The sequence below is a fragment of the Melozone crissalis genome, unplaced genomic scaffold (genome assembly GCF_028551555.1).
Source record: "Melozone crissalis strain CALT ecotype California unplaced genomic scaffold, PUWL_Pcris_2 ptg000009l_1, whole genome shotgun sequence".
NCBI lineage: Eukaryota > Metazoa > Chordata > Aves > Passeriformes > Passerellidae > Melozone > Melozone crissalis.
In genome coordinates this window covers 15,272,098-15,296,043 of record NW_026535787.1, presented here as the reverse complement: position 1 = coordinate 15,296,043, position 23,946 = coordinate 15,272,098, and the positions used below count along the sequence as shown (strand labels likewise).

The following is a 23,946-nucleotide window of genomic DNA, read 5'->3' as shown; positions in this document are numbered from 1 at the left end:
CCTGAGGGCCTTCAGTCATGTGATTCAAGTTCCTCCTCTTGCCTTTGTTGTCCTTTCTCTAACTGCACTGTTTCTAGTGCTAAGTTAATCACTTCAGTAAGAGTTTGATACTGCCAAGCCACAGTACATACAGAGCCTGGAACTGCAGAAGTCTTCTCAGGCAAATCTGTGATTTGTAGCTGAACTGCACAGACATTAACATCCTCCTCAAGTCTTTTGAAACCACTGGCTTAGGCTGTTCCTGCCCTCAGAATGAGTTCTGAGATCATCCTTATGTAGCTAGTCACATTCCAGCACAGTATGTGGGTGACTGTGTGCAACTGGGTGTGTGGGACATGGATTTGCCAGGTCTGGTGTTGGTGCCAGGTGAAATGAGTGGAATCAGAAATAGATTTGCAATCAAAGTTTGTCCCAAGAGTCAGAGAAGCCTAGCATCAGACAAAAGAAGGGACCTGCACAAAGGTCAGTGAGGCAGATACTTGGCAGATCTGAGAGGAAGGGGAGAGGCTGGTCAGGAACAGGACTAAAATCAGAGTACCAGTGAGTCAGCACTGCAAGTTAGGGGCCAAGTGAAAGAGCAGAGCCACAGCAAACTCATCAGACCCTCTGGCAGGAAGAACCAGAAGGCAGGAGATTGTGACAAGGACTCCAGCTGTGTCTGAAGGGCACTTGCAGCCAAGTGGCAAGGCCAGGCAGTGAGAGCAGCTGGCTGGAGCACGTCAGGCACTGGCAAAGGGTACAGATGGCTCACAGGCTGCCAGGCTGAACCTCATTTTCCTGGGGAAGGAGCTGCAGCTTGCTCTAACCCTGGTGCAGTATCAAGGCTGTCTGCCAGGAGCAGGTCACAGTCTAGCTCACGTCTGTCCTGCAGGAATGTTCAATTGCAGCTCTTGCTCCAGTTTTTTCCGTAGCTGAGGCATCCAGGGCATCAATTTCTATACCTTTTGCCTGCTTTCATAACTCATGGTGGGGATTAATTGTTTTTGATGTCTTTTCTTCTAGCTTCCAAAATATATTGATTTCAGTCACCAAGTTTAGAAGTTATTAGGTAGACAGGTACCCCCAGACATACCCATAGTTCATTCACAGAAGTGTATTTTTCCTTCAGAAACCTGTCTAAGCTCAGGATCTAATAATGAAAGGTTCTTCAAAGTGACACTGAATTCCCACAGGCAACTATACTGAGCATTGTTCTCCTTTTAAAATGTATGGCAGCAAATAAGAAATAAAACTCTCCTGCCTGGAATACCATTCTTAATTATTAGGTCTGTGTGTTTTAATGCCATATGTGATTTGTTGCAGCACTTATTCTTTCATGCCTCCAAGTTGTTGGGGTTTAGTTTTGGTTTTTTATACCAGGGTTATATTGTACTTGTCATGAACTTACTGCAACAGTCTGTTCACTTAGGCCAACCATTATAATTGTTCAAGTATGCACAGTTAGAAGTGGAAATCATTTGGTGACTTAAACATCTTCAAGTCCTTCCTGTTTCCCCTTATAATTCTCTATCCTCTACCCAATCCACAATGTTCTTAATGTGAACATGCTAAGAATACCTTCTTTCTTTAGAGACCATTTCTATACCTTTGTCCATAGCATCAAAGAGGAATTTCACAGCTTTGTTTATTTCCTTTGTGTTTGTTTCCCACATTGTTGTTCCAGAACCCCAGGACTGACTGTGCCGTTTGTCTTCACTTTCCATGCCTGTTTTCTTCTTTGATGGTGGTGTTACTTCAGGCTTTGTCTACCTTGCTTCCAAAAATATGTTTCTGTCTTCTTATAAAATGGTTTGGAAGTAGCAAAAAGTTAATAACAATTGACATACTTTTCTCCTCCTTTTTTTCCTCCCTCTGATGAACTGATGAAGTTAAAATACCACAACCCTTCCCCCTAACATTTCTTGTTAGTATTAGTTCCCATGCCTGTTTCCTTCCATGGCCATGATCTAATCCCAGGTTCCACTCACAGATATTAATAATGTATTGGATTAATATCTTGCCATGTAATCTTAAGGTTTCATAACTCCATTTGAAATTTTCCCAATGTAAACTGCATGTTTTTAAGAACAGGTTTTATGCAAATAGTTTATTTTCCTAGAATTGCTTTTACTGACTAGTAAGTGAAAAACAGTCTAAAAATAAATAGACCTTGAAAGTCTAACATTACTCAGTATTTTCTGCAAGAACATTCTCACTTGTTTTCCCCTGAAGCAGTTTCCCTGGAAATGTTGACAGCAGTTGATCTGAAGCAGCACATAATATGCTGTATAGAGGTCCAGCATGCAACACAAATTAGGTTAACAAAGAAAACACTTTCTGAGAACTGTACAGAGGGACCATGAAAAATGTCAGGAAGCTGTACTTCAGCAGTGCAAAATGCATCTTCAGAGGTGACCCCCAACAAACCCCCAACAGCTGTGAAGCTCTGACACTGCCAAGCCCTCTGGGTATTTTGCCAGTGGCTAACTGGGTTTTGTGGTTTACTCTTTGTGTTTTAGCTTGCAGGTTACAGGGAGCCTTAATGTCTGTACCTAGTATTTCTCTAAAGTGAGATTCCTGTAAATGTACTGTGTTATCCTTATGATGTGTTCAGTCACTCCCTTCAACAATGTTCTTGATAGGTGAGCATCACATAGCACTCCTCTCCTGCTGGTCTGTACCAGCTTTTGATGTACTTTTACTTTTGAAAAGAGAAGTAAACACGTTCTCTCTTGCTCTTCTGAGATCTATTAGATAAAGGTGGGAATATGTGGCCTCCATGAAGCCTGAGCAGTCAGTGTAAATAAACATGTACCAGTTTAATTTCATGAGTCTATTTGGACAATGTATTTTCAGTCTTACTTCTGTGCACATGGAAGCGTATTCAAGAGAAATACAATTCTGGAGCTTCAAAAGGAATGCACTTTTTATGATAACATAGAGTACATGGTTGAGTTTTGATTATTGATAAATGCTGTGGTAGGTGGTCTGGTGAGGTGCAGTGGTTTGACTGTGGGCCAAACGCCAGTGCACTCACAAAAATCATCTACTCATCTTCCTCTGCTATAACTGAGCAGAGGAGGAGAAAAAAAATCAGTTAAAATAAAGCTCATGGGGTTGAGATAAGCTTTAGGAGAAGAGATTCTAGGGCACGACAGGCTTAAAACTTCAAAAGGTATAAAGAAAACTTTATTGAAACCAGTAAAAGAAGAATGGTAAGAACTAAAATACACCTTTGGAATGCCTTTCCTCCCCGCAGCCCCTCTTTCCTTCCCACTGACAATGCAAAGAGACAAAACCTGGGATTCTCAGTCAGTTTATCGGTTCTAAAGAGAATCTTTCTTCAGTTCACTGTGGGAGAGGAGTCTCCCCTGCTACACTATGGAGTCCTTCCCACAGGAAGAGCCTTGTAAGGAAAACAATTACGTGCTATGGTAGTGCCACTCTGAACTGCTGTGAAGGAAGGTGCCTCTGCAGCACCAGACTTGCAAGCTCTGTGCAAGTCTGCTTCTACTGTGAAAGTCTGCCTTTCTGGAGACACAAGTGAGTCAGATGTGCTGATGTGCCTTTAGTTTGCAGCTAGTGTGAAGCTGAGTTACTGGGTTTTATTCAGAGACAGGAGCTCATGCAGTCATCTCATGTGCAAAGGACATGGGAGCCACTTGGGCTCTCACTTAAAAGCCTGGTAGGTTGTTTGTCCTACCCACCGGAGCACTGAGCCAGTGACACAGGCTTCCTGAGAAGATGGGCAGTTCCATTGCTCATATCAACAGTATCATCAGGCTTGTGTGAATTTCTGATGAGCAGTTCTCTTTGATTGAAAACTGTGGGTCTATAGATTTCCTGTGTTACTGCATCTCACTTACTGCTGATAAAGGCTCATAGCTGAATGCAAACATTCAAATGAATAAGAATATATGTGAAAAATTCTGAATTCTAAGGAACAATGTAACACTTCATTTCTGAATTTAGGTTCTTTTGACACTGTCAAAGTCTGAGTAGATAAGGAAAACAACACAATTGTAACAGAAGAGAGAAGCAACCAAAAAAAATCTGAATCTTTTAATAAACATTTCCCGTATGTTTGAACTTACTGAGGCAGTTGGCAGTGACTCAAATAGCTCTAAGTTTTGCAAATGCTGTTTTTCTATTAGTGCCAGTGAGCTACTTCAACTTAGGTTTCAGCTGATATAACCATAGTAGGGTAATAAAAGAGGTTTATAGAACAGTATATGACATACATTTGGATAGAAATTTGTGTTTCTTCTTTCTTTCCCTTCCGAAAACTGGAAGATAAATACACTGTTCACAAATCATAACATATAGGAATATTGATTGTATATTCAAAATACACTTTATTTTTTTTAACATTGTAGATGGTGCTGTAAAGAATCCCTGTTGAAAGGAAAAAGGAGGGATTCAGGAGGCTTTTAAGTCAATGTTGATAAAGAGCAGCTGCAGGAAGAACTCATCATGTTCATTCTGGCTGCCAGTTCTGATCAGACAATGGGGAAAAGTTTGCATGTAATGACTATGGTTTTGTTCTATTGACAGAAATTATTTAGTCTTACTGGTTTCTGACTTGAAGCAGTAATATGATGTAAAAACGGTGCTGCTTCAAGGCTGAAGCTTTCCTTGTGAAGTCTTACCCATCCCTTCCTTTTACTTTCAGGATTAACTGAAGGCGGATATTTTCTAGTTGTTGCTTTGGTAACTATTAATGCAGTATGTCTCTCCTGCACTGTCCCAACAGAAGAGCCTTTGACTTTGTGATTTCTGGGGATTTTGTTTATTTTTGTTTGCTTTTTTGTTTCTTTTCTGCACGTGCCTAGTTGAGCCCGTTGATGCCCGCCCAGCTGCAGACAGAGGACTCACCACACGACCAGGTATATGACTTGCATGGCTTTTACCTCACCTGTGTTTTTTTCTGGCATGCATATGGTCTGCTGGTGCTGAAATGATTTACCTTTGCTTTGTTGTACCCTGCTCACAAAATTTAATACTATTCCCTGAATGATGGAAGCATCATTCCCTCACAAATAAATCCCATATGAGTGCTGTCCATATTGAGGGTGTGTGGGATGTGTGCTTGCAGCAGGAATGTGTCCAAGATCCAGAACTGGTTTGTATCAAAGGTCTCATCCTTTCCAGAAATAACACTTTGGTAAACTTGGTACCCTGTACAGACACTACTTCTGATTTGGGAATGTACAATAGAAATGTCAAATCCTTTATGTAGAGTGAGCAGGGCTAATGAAGAATTAATGCATACAGTTTCAAAACTGCAGGGGGCACTGATATTTTTTGCTGTGGTACTTGCCTTACTTTCCTCCAAATACCTAAAAATTGGTATTATCCCTCTGGATTCCCTGAGGATTCCTGAGGACACAACTATTAATTCCATTCTAGGACAGAGCAGGGTGATTGTTTCTACTCTGTAGGTACCTCTGTCTTTGTATTGATTTCAGAACAATCACAGATCACTAGGTTGAGTCAGGCTGCAAATGTTTGGAAAAGTTCAAATGGGACAATTCCAGTTTCCAAAAGGAAAAATAATTTTAGCTTTTTATACTTTTTTTTTTTTTCTTCTGGGGTTATTTTTCCCCTGTTTTTTGTCAGAATTATCTGAAACTGTTAAAGCCATTGAGAGGAAACAGTCTTTTATTTCAGAAGAGGCTTCTCTCTGACTCTTTGATGTAGTGAGAATATATTTTTGGGTCAGGATCATTTCAGTGTCACATCATAATTGTGTTTTCTTCCTTCAGCTCATATTTAAATGATTGATCTGGATCCTTTTCCCCTTTACCTTGTCTTCCAAAAATCCATTAGATAGCATCGTGGACAGCATCTTCCGAATTGTTTTTAAATCTTAACTCACCCATGTTTAGCAACTACAGAAATTGCTACAGTGGGAGCTAAAATAAGCTCATATGTCGCAGCAACTGGGATATGTGTCAGAACTGGCAAGGTAGTGTGCTTCTAGCACTGTTTTAGGAGTCTGACATCTTTACTTACGTTTAGAGACTTAAACGTAACATGAAAGAGATCCTGGAAACTGGTACAGAGTTACAATGCCAAAAATCTTGAGATCAGGAAAAAATCTGTTCAGTACTGCATTGTCTCCCTTCTTCCTCAGGAGCAGTAGAAATATCACAGATGAAACATGCATATGGTTAATCCAAATTTTTGTAATGCTATTTCAGTCTAGCAGTTTTCTTATAATATTAAATTTGTTATTATTTGCAATTTTCATTTCAGTCCTCTTGAAAAATTTCTTCTTATGAGGCCCATATTTATTACCACAGGTTATTCTTTCCTCCCTTCTGTTCCCTCACACATAGACACACGTCTCAGAAATCCTCAGTGTCCCTTCTCTGGAGAAAGGATTTTCTCTCACTGCCTCTCTCTTGTTTCAGAATGAATCTGTATGTTTTAGTCAAGTGTGGTGGTGTTCACAGGGGTCCCAGGAAGAAGGAAGAGATGAGGATCTGACTCCATGTTTCAGAAGGCTGATTTATTATTTTATGATATATATATATTATATTAAAACTATACTAAAATAATAGAAGAAAATATTTCATCAGAAGGCTAGCAAAGCAAGGAAGAAAAAAATGGAACGATAATAAAATCTTGTGACTGACCAGCGAGTCCAAGACAGCTGGGCTGTGATTGGCCATTGATTAGAAACAACCACATGAGACCAATCACAGATCCACCCGTTGCATTCCACAGCAGCAGATAATCAATGTTTGCATTTTGTTCCTGAGGCCTCCCAGCTTCTCAGGAGAAATAATCCTAAGGAAAGGATTTTTCATAGAATGTGTCTGTGACAGTCAAGTGCATTACTGTATGTTTTAGTCAAGTGCATTAGAGTGCTTTGTTGGTTGTGTTGATACAAGCTGTACTGAAGTCCTTAAGCCTCATGACAATAAGTCATGAGTCATCTTGGTGAATGTGTGCAATAGACTACTAAGGATAGGTCAAAACTATTTCAGCATCTGACCATTATGGCTTGAAATTTGGCAGATGCTGTAACTTTTCTTCTGTGAAAATCACATGGGAAATCTCCTCAATGTTCTGCTAAAATGCAAAGTAGTGCTTAACTTTCCTATGTCTTTAATCACCATTTATAGATTTAGAAAAAAATTTTCTTACTCATACAGATTCTGTCTATAAATGTCCATGTGGTTTTTCATCATCATTCAAAAGCAAGTTATGTGTGACAAAATTTCACTTCAACAGAGAAATTATTCCAATCTGAATATCTTAATGAACTAGGAATAGAAGAAAGTAAATAGATGCTTATTTCAACTGTCAAGTACAGAAGGGATTCTGATAGTTTAAAAGTGTGTGCTTTAAAACAGTTTTACTTTACTTGCTAATTACAAACAAAATTTCTATATTGGAGGTTGAAAAAGGAAAATGAATACTTTTTGTGCAGTAATTGTCCTTTTGGGATAGTCTGTTTTTACAGTCTGGGGCTATTAGTGAAGAAAAAAAATCTAAAATATAGTAGATTACTGTAGAGTGAAAAAGTATTAATGAAAGACCTGCAGATGAATGCATCCAGCTGCTTGTGACTTTTTGTTTTAATTGCCCAGCTTCTTGTTGGTTTCCTGAAAGGTTTGCCCTTTCTGTGGGCCTGACTTTCCAGTTGATGCTTCTACCTGCTTGGCTCAAGTGACCATCCTTCTTCAGGATGGAAATACTGGTACCATGTCAGTCTGTAACACTCCAAGCCTGAAGGAGAACAAATGAATGTTTAGTAGCTGTTTGGATTTTTTGAAGAAAACGAGCTCTGAAAGGACTAAGGCAAACATGTGCCCTTTTTTCTCTTTTCCATTTTATTCTTGCTCACACAACAATCTTAAAATGATCAGTATGTTTTTCTTAGAAGCAGATCAAAATCATGCAGATCATCTTTGTCACTTTCTTACAAGAGAGATAGTTTGGTCACAGTACAGAACTGAGTCACAGACTCACAGAGTACTGGGTTGAAAGGGGACCTCAATAACCATCTGGCCAAACGGGTATTTAGATGGTAGCAGTATTTGTGATACCTGGGATCCTTTTCCTTCACTACATCATTCTCTTTCAAAAAATGAAGTCTGTGAGTCAAGCCAGAAAAAGTCAGGAGTTGTTCAGTTCATAGGGGAGAAAAGTTTATGAGTAAGGACCAAGTTTAAAGCCTTTGTTGAAATTTTTGCCAGTTTCTAAGCCCTTATCTCTGTTGTGCTCCACCTTGACTGTCTACAATTAAAGCTTGAATTGGAATCTGATCTACATCAGTCCTAGGAAAATGATATTGTCTGGATGAATCCCATTTTCTAGTATGGATAAAACATCTGTGTAATTCACATGGGCATTAGAAAAGGACTCTACTGCCTTAACTTACTGTCCTTCCCCTTCCTAACTCACAAATGGGGAAACAAACATAAAAATATGCCTAAAACTGTTTCTTATTATCTTATTCCTAAAAAGTAAGTGAGATGGTAAAAGGTCAAAGGGAAGAAAAATATCTAGATATATTAAGTAGTCATCAATGCACTATTTTTTAATACAGCACAAAATTATAACAGATTTATGACATATTTCTTGCTATTTATAAATTGCTTTATACAAGGAGATGTTAGATGTTAGAAGGCTCCAGTCCAGCCTGAGAACTTCCATACAAATAACTTCAGATAGAACAAGTACCTCTTTTCTTGATACCTTCACTGTAAAAACTTATTCAGTAGTATTTCCTTCTCTCCTGTGCTCCAGCAGTCACTTTTTCATGATGAGCACTTAATTTCTTGCAATTAAATTTTGGGTGTCTGTTTACTAAAAATTTTTTATTTGTGTGTGTGCACATGTGCATATAGAGACAGATACACATAAAAATACATATAAAAACATCTCTAGATGCTCATGAGCAAGCTCCTTTTACTTATATTAATTCAGCAGCTCTGATTGGTGCAAATTGAGTGAAAATTAGAAAATGTGCCATCAGAAGGGACATTGCTTAGTATTAGCATAATTTCTGTAATTCAAGGTGATAAACAACAAATGCTCTGTTCAGGGCAGATCATATTTTCATCTGTTACACAGTTGCAGTTGTAATTGTACACTCACATGTAAATACATCACTGACAGGATGCCCATAGTTCACAAGGCAAGGATTTTTGCTATTAAGTTACTTTCTTCCATGTAGTGTAGTTTGGACTTGGTGGTTTTATGCTGCAGTCTGTATGAGGTGAGGGCATAGAGCAGCTTAGTTATTTATGATTTTCATGTCAGAAACTGCCAACATTTTTTTTTCCTGTCTTTGTGATGTTAGTTCAATACAATTGCTTTAAACAAAATAAAAATAGTTAATCATTTTTTCCATTAGATTGTTTTGGTTTGTTTTATGAGATTGTTGCTAACTGTGAATGCAATTATAGGTGCACAGGCACAGCATCTGGATTGACATACCAGAAAGATTATCAAACCAGATTTTACTTTTTTTGATTATTCATTTCTACACACATGTATTCTGAGAAATAATTATTTTATACTTCATTCCAATAAGATTCTTTTGTAAAAAAGATAACACTTTTGTTGCACTTACTTTCTGATTTTTTCAGTTTGAGAGCCCCGTAATCATTCATGAAGTAAAAGTGAACCAGCAGTTCACTGACATCTTAGGAGAGACCAGAAAGTTTTATCTCCATGCAGTCTTAAAAGTGCATATCCCTCAAAGATGTTTGAGTTAACCTTACAAAAAAGGGTATATAGTCTTCTTTATGAGTTTACAATATGAAAACTCATCAAAATGAGTTTGCAAACAGAGTCATATGGAAGCAATAGTTGAACTTCTAATTACAACAGGCAGCTCTCTACTCCAGGGGTTTGTTCCAAGACTGCATTCCTTCCCTTCCACCCTTTTTATCTTTGATGCAGATTAACCCAGATAAAGCTGTTTGCCACATGTGTAACAGGCTTTGATTCAACAGTTCTTTTCTTGTTCTTGCCATGACTGAAGCACAGTTCATGGACATGGAGCTGAATGTTTTCCTGAATGCCGTCAGTACTGCAGTCACTCAAACTGCTACTTTGATTTTTTCTGTGTAGAGATCACCCAGGTCTAGTTGTTTCAACAGTGCTTCACTTGGAGATTGAATTTTTAACTCTGGATGTAACCTCAGGCACAGCTAACACTCTTCTATCTGTGCAGAACAATATCACAAAACCTTTATGTAGCTCTTTATGTAACCAGTAGACAAAGTAATTGCAAGCAGTTTGGTAGATAATGTGCATCTAATTGTCCTTGGTGGCATTCACTGTAACCCCTTTTTTTAGTCTTCTGAAAGCATAAATATATTTACACAAACACAGAAGCTCATCAGTGTAGTATAGAGTGTTCCCCAAAGCAGCTACTTGATTTTTATTTCATATGAGTAGTTTTTCACTCCATATGATTTTTTTTCCCATTAGGGCAAGGAGAACTTGGGGTTTCATGCTGTCCATTTTTTGATGCTTGGAAATATATGTGTGCACACATGCATGTGTACACATGCATATGTAAAAGCAGTTAATATTGTTAATTAAAAGCAATATCAATAAAAAGCCCGTCATAGTTAGCTCATTTTGTTGCATTTCACTAGAAGCTTTTAAAAAAGCCCATGGTTTTTATAACAAAACAGTTTCGTCAGTTTTTCTAAGGAGCTGTGAGTTAATGTATTTTTCAGCTGAATTGAAACATTTTTAAATTGAAGGGATTAGGATTGCAGCTCCCTAAAGGTGGTATGTAATTCAAAAGAAAACTGGTAGCAATTATCATTATTTGTGAATTTGCAATGAGGCTGTTGCTCTCACTTTTCATCTTGTATATTGGCTTTTGTGTTTGGGTTGTGTGTTTTAGAATTGGTAATGGAAAAAACATAATTTTGTCTGAGGTCAGTATTAAAGTTCTTGTCAGAGAGAGAACTGTTCTTTGTGTGCTTGTCTTCAGTGCAAGAGTGAAGAGTTGTTAGGAATCCTTTGACTGTTTGCATCTCACCTCTGATCAAAGTTTTAGAAAGACCCTGAAGTTTTTCCTGCTGCAGTTACTACCCTTGAAAAGTATATCTTTGATTTTAGCTTGCAAGTCTAAATGTGTGGTCACTAGGACAGTAAAGTGAATGAACTGGTAATAGAGAGAATCTCTTCAACAAAATGTCTCAATTCTATAACATCGTGTGGGTAACCCCATGTATATATTTATCTCATACCAGATATTTATTTGATTCCAGTTTAATTGATTCCAGTGCAATGTCATACTTCTTACTATAAAATCAGTTATTTGCAGAAGATGAGCAGTTTACCCTAGTTGAAGTATTTTTCCTCACTTGTAAGGGAGATAGAAGGAAGGAAGGAAAAATTTGCTATCAGGTTTGTTAGTGCAACAGCTAAAAAAAAAGATTTCTCTGTTTCTGACCTTTTTTCTGGTGCAAGTTGCCAAAAAAAAGTTTCAGTAAGTCTTAACATCATTAACTTCCTAATATCATATCCTACCTTGTGTTCAGATTCCATGGCATTTTTGTGGGGCCGTAGTCATTTGGCCCAAACAAAAAGATTTCTGCCTAATCCCAAGGCAAAACCCCATTGTTTAACCTGCTCTGTGCTGAAAGCTCCCATGCCATTGTTTGATTGAAATTGTCAAAAGCAGAAGTGCTCATGTCCATTTTCCTACCTCTAGCAGTGGTGCAAACAGAGTATGTACAGATTTCACCTCTGCCTTATACCCCAGCACATCCAGTGAGCATTTGGCAGCTAGCATTTGATAGGTTCCAGGACTGAAAACTGTATTTTCACCATTGTGTTTAATGACTCTGAAGGAACTTTTCTTCTTTGCATTTGTTCATTTGTATTTTGAATATCCTCACGATTTGTGCCAGTGAGTCCAATTTTGCATTTTACTGAATTTTTTTATATATATATATATATATATATATATATACACACACATTTTTCTTGTGTTTTCAATCTGCTGTATCATAGCCATGTTAGTGTCCCATAGTTCTTAGGAGAAATAATGAATGACCATTTCCTGTACTTTCCCCTTGTCATTCACAGCAGAGTCACACACACTGTTGTGTTTTCACCTCATTTGCCTCCTCTAGTGTGAGGACTCACAATTTCAGTCCTTCATGTACAAAAGCCATTCCATACCTGTGATCATCTGTCTCCCTGCATTATATCTTTTTAATTCTTCTGCCTTTGTGTGAGGTGAGGTGACCAGAGCAAATAACCAGATTTAACATGAGGATGCATCCTATATACAGTGGTGTAACAATTTTTTCTATTTTCTCATAATTGCTCCTACCTTTCTCTTTGCCTTTTTGACTGCTACTGAACCAAGTGCCACAGAGTTACCCACTGTGACTGCAAGGTCTCTGTCCCAGGTGGAACAGAGCTAAATTAAAGTCCTTATATGTGTAGTTAGGGCTGTGTAGCACCACAAGCACCACTTTGCATTATATCAACACTAAATATAATTTCCCTTTTTTTGTGCTCTTGGAATTTGTAAGGTCCTTCTGCAGTTCTTTGCACCTGGTTTTACTTTGACTATCCTCTTTTTTTCTTGAATTTTTTGTCAGTAAATTTTGTCATGTCACTTTCACTCTCCTATCCAGATCACTCTGCAAACAGCACAGCACAGATCCTTTTGAGACCACTGGTAATATTCCTCCATTGTGGAAAAGAGATGTGTATTTGCTTCATTTCTGTTCTCCTAGTTATGGAAAGTAGTGTAGGACTTTCCCTTCTAATCCTTGGCTCTTAGCTTCTGCCAGAGCTTTGATCAGGGGCCTTCTCAAAAGCTTTTTGGAAATCCAGATTCACTCCAAGCAGAATCCCTGTTTCCCGTGTGATTCCTAACTCTTCCAGTGACCTCTAAGAGTTTGGGAGGTAGGACTTGCCTCAACAAAAGGCAAGTAGATTCTTCACTGATTTATCTTATATGTGTGTGGATATGTTCTATTCAATATTTGTGGCTTCAGGGGATTTGCCAGCTGTAGCAGTCAGGTTGTACAGTTCCTCAGGCCTTTGCCTTGGTGGAATCTCCACGTGGTGCTTTTGCCAGGGTATCTGCAAGGGCAGTGAGTGTGGCCATGGACAATGGTGAGCAGCTGGGAGCAGCCACCTCTTCAGCTCTGCAGCCAAGGACAGTAAAACAAGTCCTGGGAAAGCCCTTTCCCCCCAGCTACTGTACTGATACTCCCCTACTGTAATTTCCCCCTTCCCTTTTAATCCTAAAACCAAAAAGGCAGGAGAGGTTCCTTGTTCTCCTTTGTTGTGATCTGCTCTAATCATAGAGGAGCAAAGAGAACTAACTCTCTAAATTACGTGGAACCAACCTGGATGTTTAAATAAATCCCCAAAATGCAATTAAAACCAAAAGGAGTTAGATGTTGATACAAAAAAATTATATCTTTTATTTAATAGTAAGAGAGGCAAAGAGTGGGAAAAGAGAGAAGGAAGCAGAAATGGGGGGTGGGGGGAGGGAGGACAGGGAGAATGGCAGAGACGGATTAAGTAGAAGCAGATCACCCCTCCCTGGGTCCCAGTGACGTCTCCTTGTTTCCCTCCATCTGGTCTTCTTGCTGGTGAGGGTCCCCTGCCAAAAAGGATAGAATCCAGTGGATTAGTGTACTTTTGGGCATGTGGGAACACACAGGTACCTCCCTGAGGGGGGCCATTTGACACTTGTGTGACTGTGGATGTGTTGCATCATGCAGGATCCTGTGCAGTGCTCTGGTGCGGGGTCAGGGGACCCCTTTGGGGAGGGCCTTTGATGAGCCATGACACCCCCTCAGCTGTGTCCCATGGGAATGTCCCATGGATGTGGCTTTCCAGGGGTGAGAGGCCCTATATATATGGAAGTCATAGTTGAACTTCTAATATGGAAGAAGTATGGGCCAGTCTGCCCAGTGGGTGTTCACTGCCTCAGGGCAGAGGCTTTTTCACCGTACACAGGAAACCCCTCCTCATCCTCCCTTTGGTGTAGGGGTCTGCACAAGCCTGGCAGCAGAAAAGCCTGGGGCTGTAGCCTCCACCCCTGAAGGTGCTGGGCTTAATCCTCCTGTGAAAGTATTCTTCCCAAATTCTTCCCAGACCTGAGAACAGTGTCACTTTGTCTTACCCCAAAGCAATTTACAGCACAGGGCCTCAGTCAGAATTCTTTGGGGCAGTTTTTGTTATATGGTTTGGCTAAGATAGGCAGTAGTCCTTTGTAAAAATATTCAAGCCATGAACTGTAACATTTCAGTCTCCAACATACTTTTCCTCATTTCCCATTGATGCAGGTGTAGGGGGTATTTTGAGATGATGCACAAAAGAGAATAAATTGTGCTCTTAATTTGGAAAACTAGCCACAGCTACTTCAAGGATATTTCTATCCTTGAAGTTAAACCTGTTTTCAAGTACCATGTGGGCTTTATTTCCTGCAGCTCCACTTCCCCCTGCATTTCTTTGACAGAATATCATTGCTTATTTTCAGACTGTAATTCCTTAGGTACTTTACGATTCTTGCATTTTAAAATGGTCTCCCATAAATGTCATAATATATTTGTGTCAGTACTGTTATGTAGCATCAAAAATCAGGAACTGAATAGATTTGAGGGGTTGAAGTACTTGATTCCTTAAAAAAAAAAAAAAAAGTAACGTAGAATTTATGGGGCAGTCAGACTTTTCAGAAAAATAACCATAAATTCTTTATAGCATGAGAATGATTCTTGTTCTCTCCTCTGCATGTTTTCCTATGAAAATAAAGATCAGAACCTTAGAGTGGGTTATCTGTACAGTCCAGAGAAGGAAGATTTATTCTTGCTGGTTCATAATTCAAAAATAAACCACCACTTAATGAAAAAAGAAATTGCACATTCAAAGGCAATAAAAAAAATTATTGGATTGAGTGCTATTTTAGGCTGTGGAGCTCATTGGCACATGGAATTCTTAAGGAATTATTGTTGAGAGTCCAGCAAGACAATGGAGCACAGGAGCAGTCAGCAGTCAGAGAATTTTAAGAGGTTCTTCCTGTTAATCAAAACTTAAGTTCAGTGCAAGATTCTAAGAATTTAGCCTTGGAGAGAGGAGTTGGGAGTGAGAAAATGCTGAAATAAACAAGGAATATGAACTGGTTTGTTCTTACTATATTCAGAAGAGGGAGGAAATTACATCTCATAAACACCATTCTTCTGCAGTATTTTATCTCCAGGAAATACAAATGTTGGGTACATTGGTACTGAGAAGGAAAACAATCAGCTCCATGAATATCCATACAGTCTCTCTAAGCCAGAGCCAGCTCTTCAGGATTCATAGACATATACAGGATTCACCTCTCATTCTCCTAAGGCTATTTTCCAGGAGAAAATTTTGCCCTTCTTTCCAGCTAGATGAGTGCAGCACCTCCCCTTCACACCCCTAAGAGAACAGGACTGTAAACTGTGTACCATTATAAATGCTGCAAGCTGTAGTCACCTGCTTTTCTGTGTGTTTCTAACAGAGAGACAGTTATCATCTTTCAGAGAGAAGACAAGAACAATCATTAATTCTGAGCAGTATGAAATCTGAAAACTCTGGAAACTTCACAAATATTTTAGTAACTTGTGCATGTTTGTGGAAAAGGTACAGACTCGCAGGAAGCAGGAAAATAAGATATCTGGCATTCTGTTATTCACACCATGAGTATTTTGTTTTTTCCTCACAGCAGCCTGAGCTGAGGGAGGAGGAGGATTTTGGCCTAAACAACAAATTTTCTTGACATTGCTAAAGACGCTGTCAGAGTAGATCTGTATGCAGCCTGTGAGCCAATTCAGGAGGCCTCTGTTGGTCCCTCGCAGCTTTGTTCCTGCAATGTTTCATGCTGGAAGCCTTTAATGCCTGTACTAATATAGCTGCTGAGGACTAAGGATCCTTTAACAGAGGAGAAACTTCACTAGCTCATTCTGTGTCACCTCAGTGGGACTGAAACACCAGATGTACCTCACCTTCCTCCCTGTTCCTTTTCACATTGCATCGCACCTCCTCCGTGTGAATGGCACTGCTGCCTTCTGCTCTCCAGCAATGGGGTTAAGCAGAATCTTCCTGAATCTGAATCCTGAATGTAATGAATTGTCTTTGTGGTGCAATGCAGGTTCTGGGTTGACCAACGTTAAGACAGAAGAGATCTCTGAGGTGAAGATGGATGCGGAGTTCCGGCATGACTCAGGATATGAAGTTCATCATCAAAAGCTGGTGAGTGACCAAGCAGTGCTTTCCATGCAAGCATTTTGAGATGCTGATTCAATCCTGAGCTACTGAGTCACTTATGGCCATGTTTTGCTTGAGTGATGTGGACACTGAAAGTACCAACAAAAAGTTAGCATCCAGAAACATTATGATTTTTCTGGCTCTCTCTTCGATGAGAGTAAACCTGGAACAATGTCAGCAGAGAGGATGGAAAGTCATTGAGCCTCACGTGAGAGGAAATTCCCACAGCTCCTGTCCTTGCACTGCTGTGGTATTTTTGGGGTCCCCAGGACGAAGGAGGAATTGATGAATCTGACTCCATGTTCTTAGAAGGCTAATGTATTATTTTATGTTACTGTATTATATTAAAGAATACTATACTAAAGCTATACTAAATAGAGAAAGGATACAGACAGAAGGCTAACAAGATACTAACTAAAAACTCGTGACTGACTCCTCAGAGTCCAACCTGATGGTGATTGGTCATTAAGTGAAAACAATTCACATGAAACCAATCAAACTGTTGGATAAATAATCTCCAACCACATTCCAAAGCAGCAAAACACAGGAGAAACCATCAGATAATCATTGCTTTCATTTTTCTCTGACACTTCTCAGCTTCCCAGGTGAGGAAATCCTGGTGAAGGGATTTTTCCAGAAGATATGACAGTGACATACTGCCATGCCACTGGATGTGCTTATATGGAGAATACTTGTCCCACAGTCCATCTGTCTCAGTCTCTCTGTATCATACAAGGGATACAGAGGATGGGAAATGCTGAGTTTAAAAAAAAGAAGAAGAGTTTGAGACACACAGCACAGTGCAGCAAGAAATAGAATGACACCATTTCAGGAGTATAGTCCTTTCCCATGAAAACAGATGGCAGTGGTGTGTGCATGGAGCATAACCTTTCACAGGAATGGCTGCTTGGGATGAAAGGAGATTCCCCACTGGCCTTAATTTTAGTTTGTGTTTGGCTGTATCTGTGTGTTTTGTTCCTTAAGGTATATGAAATTATTATTAACAGGGGAAAGGCAGGTAGGAGTAAAATACATTTCCCCATTTGAACTGTGCTTCTTGTGAGCATAAAAATGACAACCAAAAGCACTGTAGGCAAGAAAAGCATCTTCTAAAAGCTTTTTTGGGTCTCTTAATAAGCAAAGAAGAACCCAGACAGCAATTGACTATAAACCCATTCTGTTTCTTCTTTGTAAGGGTATATTATGTGATGAGGTTTCAGTTCCATGGCTTTCAATATCCTGATATTAAACTTAAAAGCTTCTTTTCCTTAATGTATTTTTAAAGCTAAGTAGTGCTGAAAACCAAAATTAACATGGGACTCAAATTTGCATTTGAACTAGACAGTCACTCTGTGAAAGGATATTCTGCCATCTCTTTGATGCCAGGAACTGAGAATTGCCAATTTGATGAGTTAATCCGAAATGCATTAGCACTAATTTGGGAAAGTCTGATGTGCGTAGCTCAGATGGGTTAAACATGCCAATGGAGCAAACCTGTGCAGGGTGTAGAGGGAAGGGATTTGCAGGAACATGTGCTGGACACAGTAGTTACTGGTTGTCACAGTTTTCAGCAGCACCCTTTAGTGTGGAAGTGGTTTGATACCATCCCGAGGAATTGGGTGCTGGGAACTCCCCATAGTAATGGGGTGGCTGATGGGGAGGGCATTGCAGTCCCTGCACATGGTAATCTCTGCCATGCTTAAAATGGGACCTTTCTAGCTTTTCACAGTGGTTTTTGCCATACTTTTTACTGATAGGTACAACCACTGTTAAAAAATTAGTGAGCTGTCTTCTAGGTTATCTTTTCAGTTGAGACTGAGCAGGGATTCTGGTACTGCTGAGCAAACACTGGACTGATGCTGACCAGGCCTTGCTTCCCTGCCACACACCATGTCCTGTCCAGTGCCCCTCTACATTTGGCATTGATTCAGAAGCAGGGAGCAGAAAACACTTGGATCTGTGCATCCATTTTATGCCATGGTAGAATTTCCTAAAACAGTCTCCTAAGAATATTCCTTTGAATTCAGCTGCACATTGTATTTTACGTGCAGACCTCTGAATTGGGTTGAAACTGCATTTATTTATTTTCTCCTTTATGGAGGTTCATGTTTGAACTGTACATTAGGTTGATTTTCATGGCTTGGAGTGCTGAAGGCCTTCCTCTCTTGCCCATGTATATTAGCTGGGGCATTTCAGTGCTCCTGAAATGGTACAGTAACAGAATTTCAGTCCTAGGCAGGTAAAACTCATGGAAGAAATTACTGCTTTGCACTAGTTTGTGCCAACACTATTGTTTGTACTTTCTAGTAAATTTTTAACTTTGCTATGACAGGCTTCTTGCTTGTGACTAGGAACAACATAAATATTTATGCTGCATGCTTTAATACCTTTCTGACAAAGGTTGTGTTTATTAAAGAGTGCAGATGTTACAGAGCTCAGTATAGTTCTCAGCTGGTTTCTTGCTTCCCTCTACATTTTTGTTAAATACTTGTCAAAGTATTTATTCTTTCAGCATGAGATAGTCATATAATTCTGTGAAGGTAATCTATGCTCTAATTTTTTTTGCCCATTTTGGTTTAAAATAATAATAATAACACCAACAATAACAGTAATATTAATAATAATTATAATAATTAAAATAGCCTGCTATTGGCATGCAGACAAAAGAATTGTATGCTTAGATGTGAAAGAATCCTGTGTATTCTTTGAATATGGAACAAGGCAATGAAGGCAATCACCCATCTTTCATACCTGCTCCTGCTTATAAAAGCCAGATTTATTATATGCATAGTAAAGCATCTTGCTGTCCGCTGTTTTGCCTTATCAGTGCATAAAATTCAGATGGATTTTCTCTGGTTTTCACACTGCTATAATCACCTAGGTCTCACAGAAGTACATCATGCAGATACAGCTTATTCCCTTTACCCTGCAAAATCTTGAAGCACTCCTTTGTGGTCACTTAAATCAGTGATAGCTTCTGTTGGCTCATCTCCTTTGGTGTGAGAATTCTCTCCCAGCTGGGTGTGTGCAGGTTTCACTGTAGTTCACAGGTCCTTCATGACTCTTTCATAGAAAAAAATCCATCATAGTCCAAACAGGCCACACAGATGTAAATGTATGACCCCACTCATGATTAGCATTCTGAAAATAAAAAAGGGAGCTACTATCTGAGACCTGTGTGAAGCTGAGCATGGAGCTGAGTCCCCCTTTAGCACAGCACAGCTGCACCACAGGCCATACATGTCCCACATTGCTCCTCCCCAGCTTTCAGAGCTTTGTGGCACAGCAATCCGGGTTGGAGTAATTCCCAAGACATGCAGTGCAATTTAATTACTGATGCTTCAACAGCCTTTATATCACTGTGGTAGCTTGGCAGGTTAGTCAAATGTTCAGTGAGCTTTTTATTAGCCATCTTCCTTTCTATTTCTTTTGTAGGTGTTCTTTGCTGAAGATGTGGGCTCAAATAAAGGTGCTGTCATTGGACTAATGGTGGGAGGTGTTGTCATAGCAACAGTGATTGTCATTACTTTGGTGATGCTGAAGAAGAAGCAGTACACATCTATTCATCATGGGGTTGTGGAGGTAAGAAAAGACTTCCAAGCACAACTGGTGTCACCTGTGCAGCAAAGGCAACACACTGCTGTATCAATATTAATTTATGAAGGAAGAAGCTGGGGTTTTAGCTATGTTGGCATTGTTACATCCAGCAGTGTGGAATCAATTTGCTCTATTTAGTAAATGCAAGCACAGTGTAAACCATGTTAAAGTGGATGTAAAACCACAAAACTTTCTTCTGCAACTATTCCAGACCAATCACTTGATAATGTGAAAGTTCATTTTATAAGAAATTTGACAGCAGCCAATGAGAAGATACTGCACAAGAGGAAAAATCTGGTTTTATGTTGGGAAATCATACACCAATTTTTTTATTTAGCTGTAATGTTTGAGCCTGGCCCTCCCATAGCTTGTGCTGTGCACTACAAGGATTTTCCCTAGAGAAGGATTTTGTTGTTCTCTGTTCTCTAAACAAGATTTTTTTGTTGCCACAAACTGCTTTGGATTTATGGCTAATCTGAAACTCATCATTTTGAGAAACAAATAGTATGTAAGACTCTTATATATGATTTTCAAGATGAAAATCTTTGTCTCAGTCTGCCTAGGAGGTTTGTGGTCAATTTATAGTAATTTAAAATGTTTTATCTATTTAATGGCTTTAAGATAAGATCTCTGTAACTAGAAAGGCTTCATTATGAGAACTGGAAGAAGTTCATGTAACTTTTCCTTCCTATTTAGTTTGCTGTGTGAGTGTCTGATTTGCAGACAGTACTTGTGTTAGTAAGCACTTGAGACACTTGTTTATTTTTGCCTTTTAGAATTGGTATTTTACATTTTTGATTGAAACTGAAGTCTTGATCAAGTCCATAGTTTATGTTTAATCTTGAGTCAAATGAACCTTGCTTTGTTCTTGCTGGAGACAAACATGATTTATTCCACTGTCAGGGATTACAAAGGGTCTTAAGAATTATTTGTGTAAACCTTTGTCTTAAGCTTATGCTTGTGCATCCTTGTGTCCACACTATGGTTATCCATGTGGTTTGAAACTTTCCAAAGAGACTTGGTCAGGAGATCACCAACAGTGTGGGGTGATTTGCACAGATAGCAACCTGTGCAGAATTTTGGACCAAGAAGCAGAAAATAGCAAACAGGAATCTCAACTTCAGCTTTTGATGTGACAGCTTTCAACCCATTTTGTAGAAAATTGAAGCAGATTTTAGTATTAAGCCACCAAGCTGGTGGATATCTGGATATCTGCTGCCAACATCTGTGCCACCAGAGACTCTCCTTTGGGTGAATTTAGTAATAATGGAAAAAACAGGAACCTTGTTAGGCCAAACCCCAGATGTTGAATGTAGACTTACCATTATTGCAGTGTGTCTTGGTTTGAAAGACAGGTGTCTGCTAAGGAAGGCAGGAGCCCGCCTCAGAAAGGAAAATGTAAACCTATTCCCTCTTTTTTATATATATATATATATATATATATATATATATAAAATTACTGTAGAATATAGAATTACTATAATTTTGAAATTAAGGAGCTCTCAGGCAAAAATATGATAATAGGAATAACAGTTCTTTGTTAGTATGTATAAATTTAAAAAAATCAACAACAACAAACTAGAACTTAATAGAAAATTAGAAGACACAGGGTATGCTGTGAATTGAGCAGGATTGTGACCCTGGTTGTCCCCTCTCCTGGCAGGTTGATGCTGCAGTGACACCAGAGGAGCGCCACCTTTCCAAGATGCAGCAGAATGGCTACGAAAATCCCACATACAAGTTCTTTGAACAGATGCAGAACTAGGACATCATAGCAGCCTCATGAGTTGAATGGAAGAGTAATTGCTTCACTGCCCATTGGTGTTCAGTTATAATGTGGAAAGAAAGAAAAACACTCTGCTTTATTATTTACTCATTCTCGCCTTTTGACAGCTGTGCTGTAACACAAGTAGATGCCTGAACTTGAATTAATAAAATCGGTAATGTATTTTCTCTCTCTTTCTCTTTACATTTCAGTCTTTACACTACATTATTAATGAATGTTTTTTGTGTACTGTAAAGAGGTTAGCTGTATTTAACTAGTGCATGGATAGATTCTCTTTCCCAATTATTTATCATGTAGCTCCTTAGCCAGTTGTATATTATTCTTGTGATTTGTGACAAAAATTAGGTCCTAGTTGAAACATGCTTTAAGAATTGATGGGGGATGCTTTCTGTGTCTGTGGGGTTTAGCTGCTTCTCTTTGCTGAGCATTTTTTTCTGATCACTATGCATTTTAAAGTAAACCAACATTTTTTAAAAGTATTTCAGACGAATTATTGAAATTCTTTTTCTCTGCAACTGCATTTTATTGTACGGATTGTTGCTCCTGCTGTATTAGTGATGTAGAAATCATGAAAATACACATTTGTTTTGTTGTGCCTGTTTTATGTGCACACTTTAGGCATTGAAAGGTAAACTTTATTTTCTTTTCCATGTATCTTTTTGATCTTAAAAAAATTATTAAAAAGAGTCCCTGTTAATTGTGAGCACTTCTAGGGGATGAAGTGCCTGCTGGCCAAAAGTTAACAGGGGTCCTCTGCAGGATGATTGTACAGAGCCATTGCTTATGAATTGATAGCTTTCTACACTGTGTTACATAAATAAATTAAGAAAAGAATGTGTGGGCAAGAGTTTTCTTTGGAGGCAGAAAACAAGAGTTCTGAAAGCCATTTTAACAGAATTCAAGGGTGTTCACCCTGAGAGAGAGCTGGGATCCTACGGAAATTGCGGCACCGGCATTGGACTGGAGCAGAAGGAAGGCAGCAGTGAGACAGGGCAGGAAGTGGTAAGTGCCATCTTTGGCACAGCTACCCTCTGAGATGTCTTTTCCTTTTTTCCTTTTCTTTTACTTTCAGTTTGTATAACAGTGTTTTAATGTAAATAAATACATTCCTGGAGGAGTTCTGTTGTGGTAGTGTGTTTCTGTGCCAACCAGCCACCCTTGCTCATGCAGAGGAGCATGGCATGGATGCCTAACCCACCTCCCACTTTCCTGGCCATCCCCTGGTGTGATTTACCAGCAAGTTTTTCCCTCTCCTCCCCACACCTCTGCTGGCTTTCTGGAAAGATCTGTGCCTTGCAATGTGCTATATACTGGAGAAGGTGAGGAGGAGCCTCCCAGACTGCACCCAGCTTGGTTCTGCTGCCTCACAGGGAGTGCCCAGGAGGGTGGAACAGCAGCATCAGGAATTTTTTTCTGCAGGAAGAAGGCAAAGCCATTGGTGAGCTGGGATACATAACCCCCAGCCCAGCATGTTCTCTCCATTGCCTGAGAGCTTCCTTCAGCTCCTGACCCTCCAGGAGCACTCCTGTGGCACAGGGAGAGCACAGCAATGCACCACAGGGCTCTCCTGCCAAGAGAGATGAGACCACAGTGGGTGAGTGCACCTGGCGATCTTCAAGAGAGCTTTTATACCCAGTCCAAAATAAGGACTTGTCTGTTCAAACTGGGAAATGGGTTCTGGAATAAAACTGGAGGGGTGTGTTCGTGAGAAAGAAAGTGAATTACTGTTTCTCTACAGTGAGTGGGTTAGCTAAAGCAGGACTGAAGGAAGAACTAGGAGCAGAATAAAGACAGCATGATCTCTTCAGGGAAAGCCTCTTGGAACTCAGTTTGTGTGCAAGCCATGGCAGCCTCTTGTTCAGCATCACTGGCAGCTTTTGTGTCAGCAAGCAAGATGAGGCTTGGCTGCAGTGGGGCTGCACAGCTCAGGCAAATGGCTGAGTCACTCCCAACTTCAGCTAGGAGAAGATAATGGTTTCCAGTCCATTGCTCACGAGTCCTTCCCCATCCATGGTCTTACACAAAACCTCACCTGTTCAGGTAATTCACCTGGCCATGCTGTCACACTGGCCAGGAGCGATGTTTGGTCAGTGAGGGAACAGCCAGGTCAGGGAGTTTCAGAAGCCATCTGTGGAGATTCAGGATGATGAGGTGGCACCTACTACTCTGAACCGGTAGTGGGAAAAACTTCAGAGCTTCCCATTGCCTGTTACCAAGCAAGTGTTTATCCCCTTTGCTCTTCCATCTCTACTCTGTCAAGGGAATTCATCTCAAGGGATCAGAACACTGGAAGTGGTTGGTGTTATTTGCAGGCCTTGGAGTACCAATGT

The 23,946-nt window shown here is 39.7% G+C and overlaps 1 protein-coding gene across 3 annotated transcripts in view; it reads left to right on the top strand.

The window, feature by feature from the left end:
- APP (amyloid beta precursor protein) overlaps positions 1–22,733 on the top strand; it is a 199,370-nt gene extending 176,637 nt beyond the window's left edge. For 2 of the 3 annotated variants that reach the window (XM_054270245.1, XM_054270243.1), the window contains 4 exons: positions 4,812–4,865; positions 16,118–16,218; positions 19,669–19,815; positions 21,494–22,733. In XM_054270245.1, coding sequence (XP_054126220.1) covers positions 4,812–4,865; positions 16,118–16,218; positions 19,669–19,815; positions 21,494–21,595 — 404 coding nt within the window. In that variant the 3' untranslated portion in view covers positions 21,596–22,733. The remainder of the gene's footprint in view (positions 1–4,811; positions 4,866–16,117; positions 16,219–19,668; positions 19,816–21,493) is intronic. The other variant, XM_054270244.1, reaches the window with a different exon arrangement.
- The last annotated feature ends 1,213 nt before the right edge of the window (positions 22,734–23,946 follow it).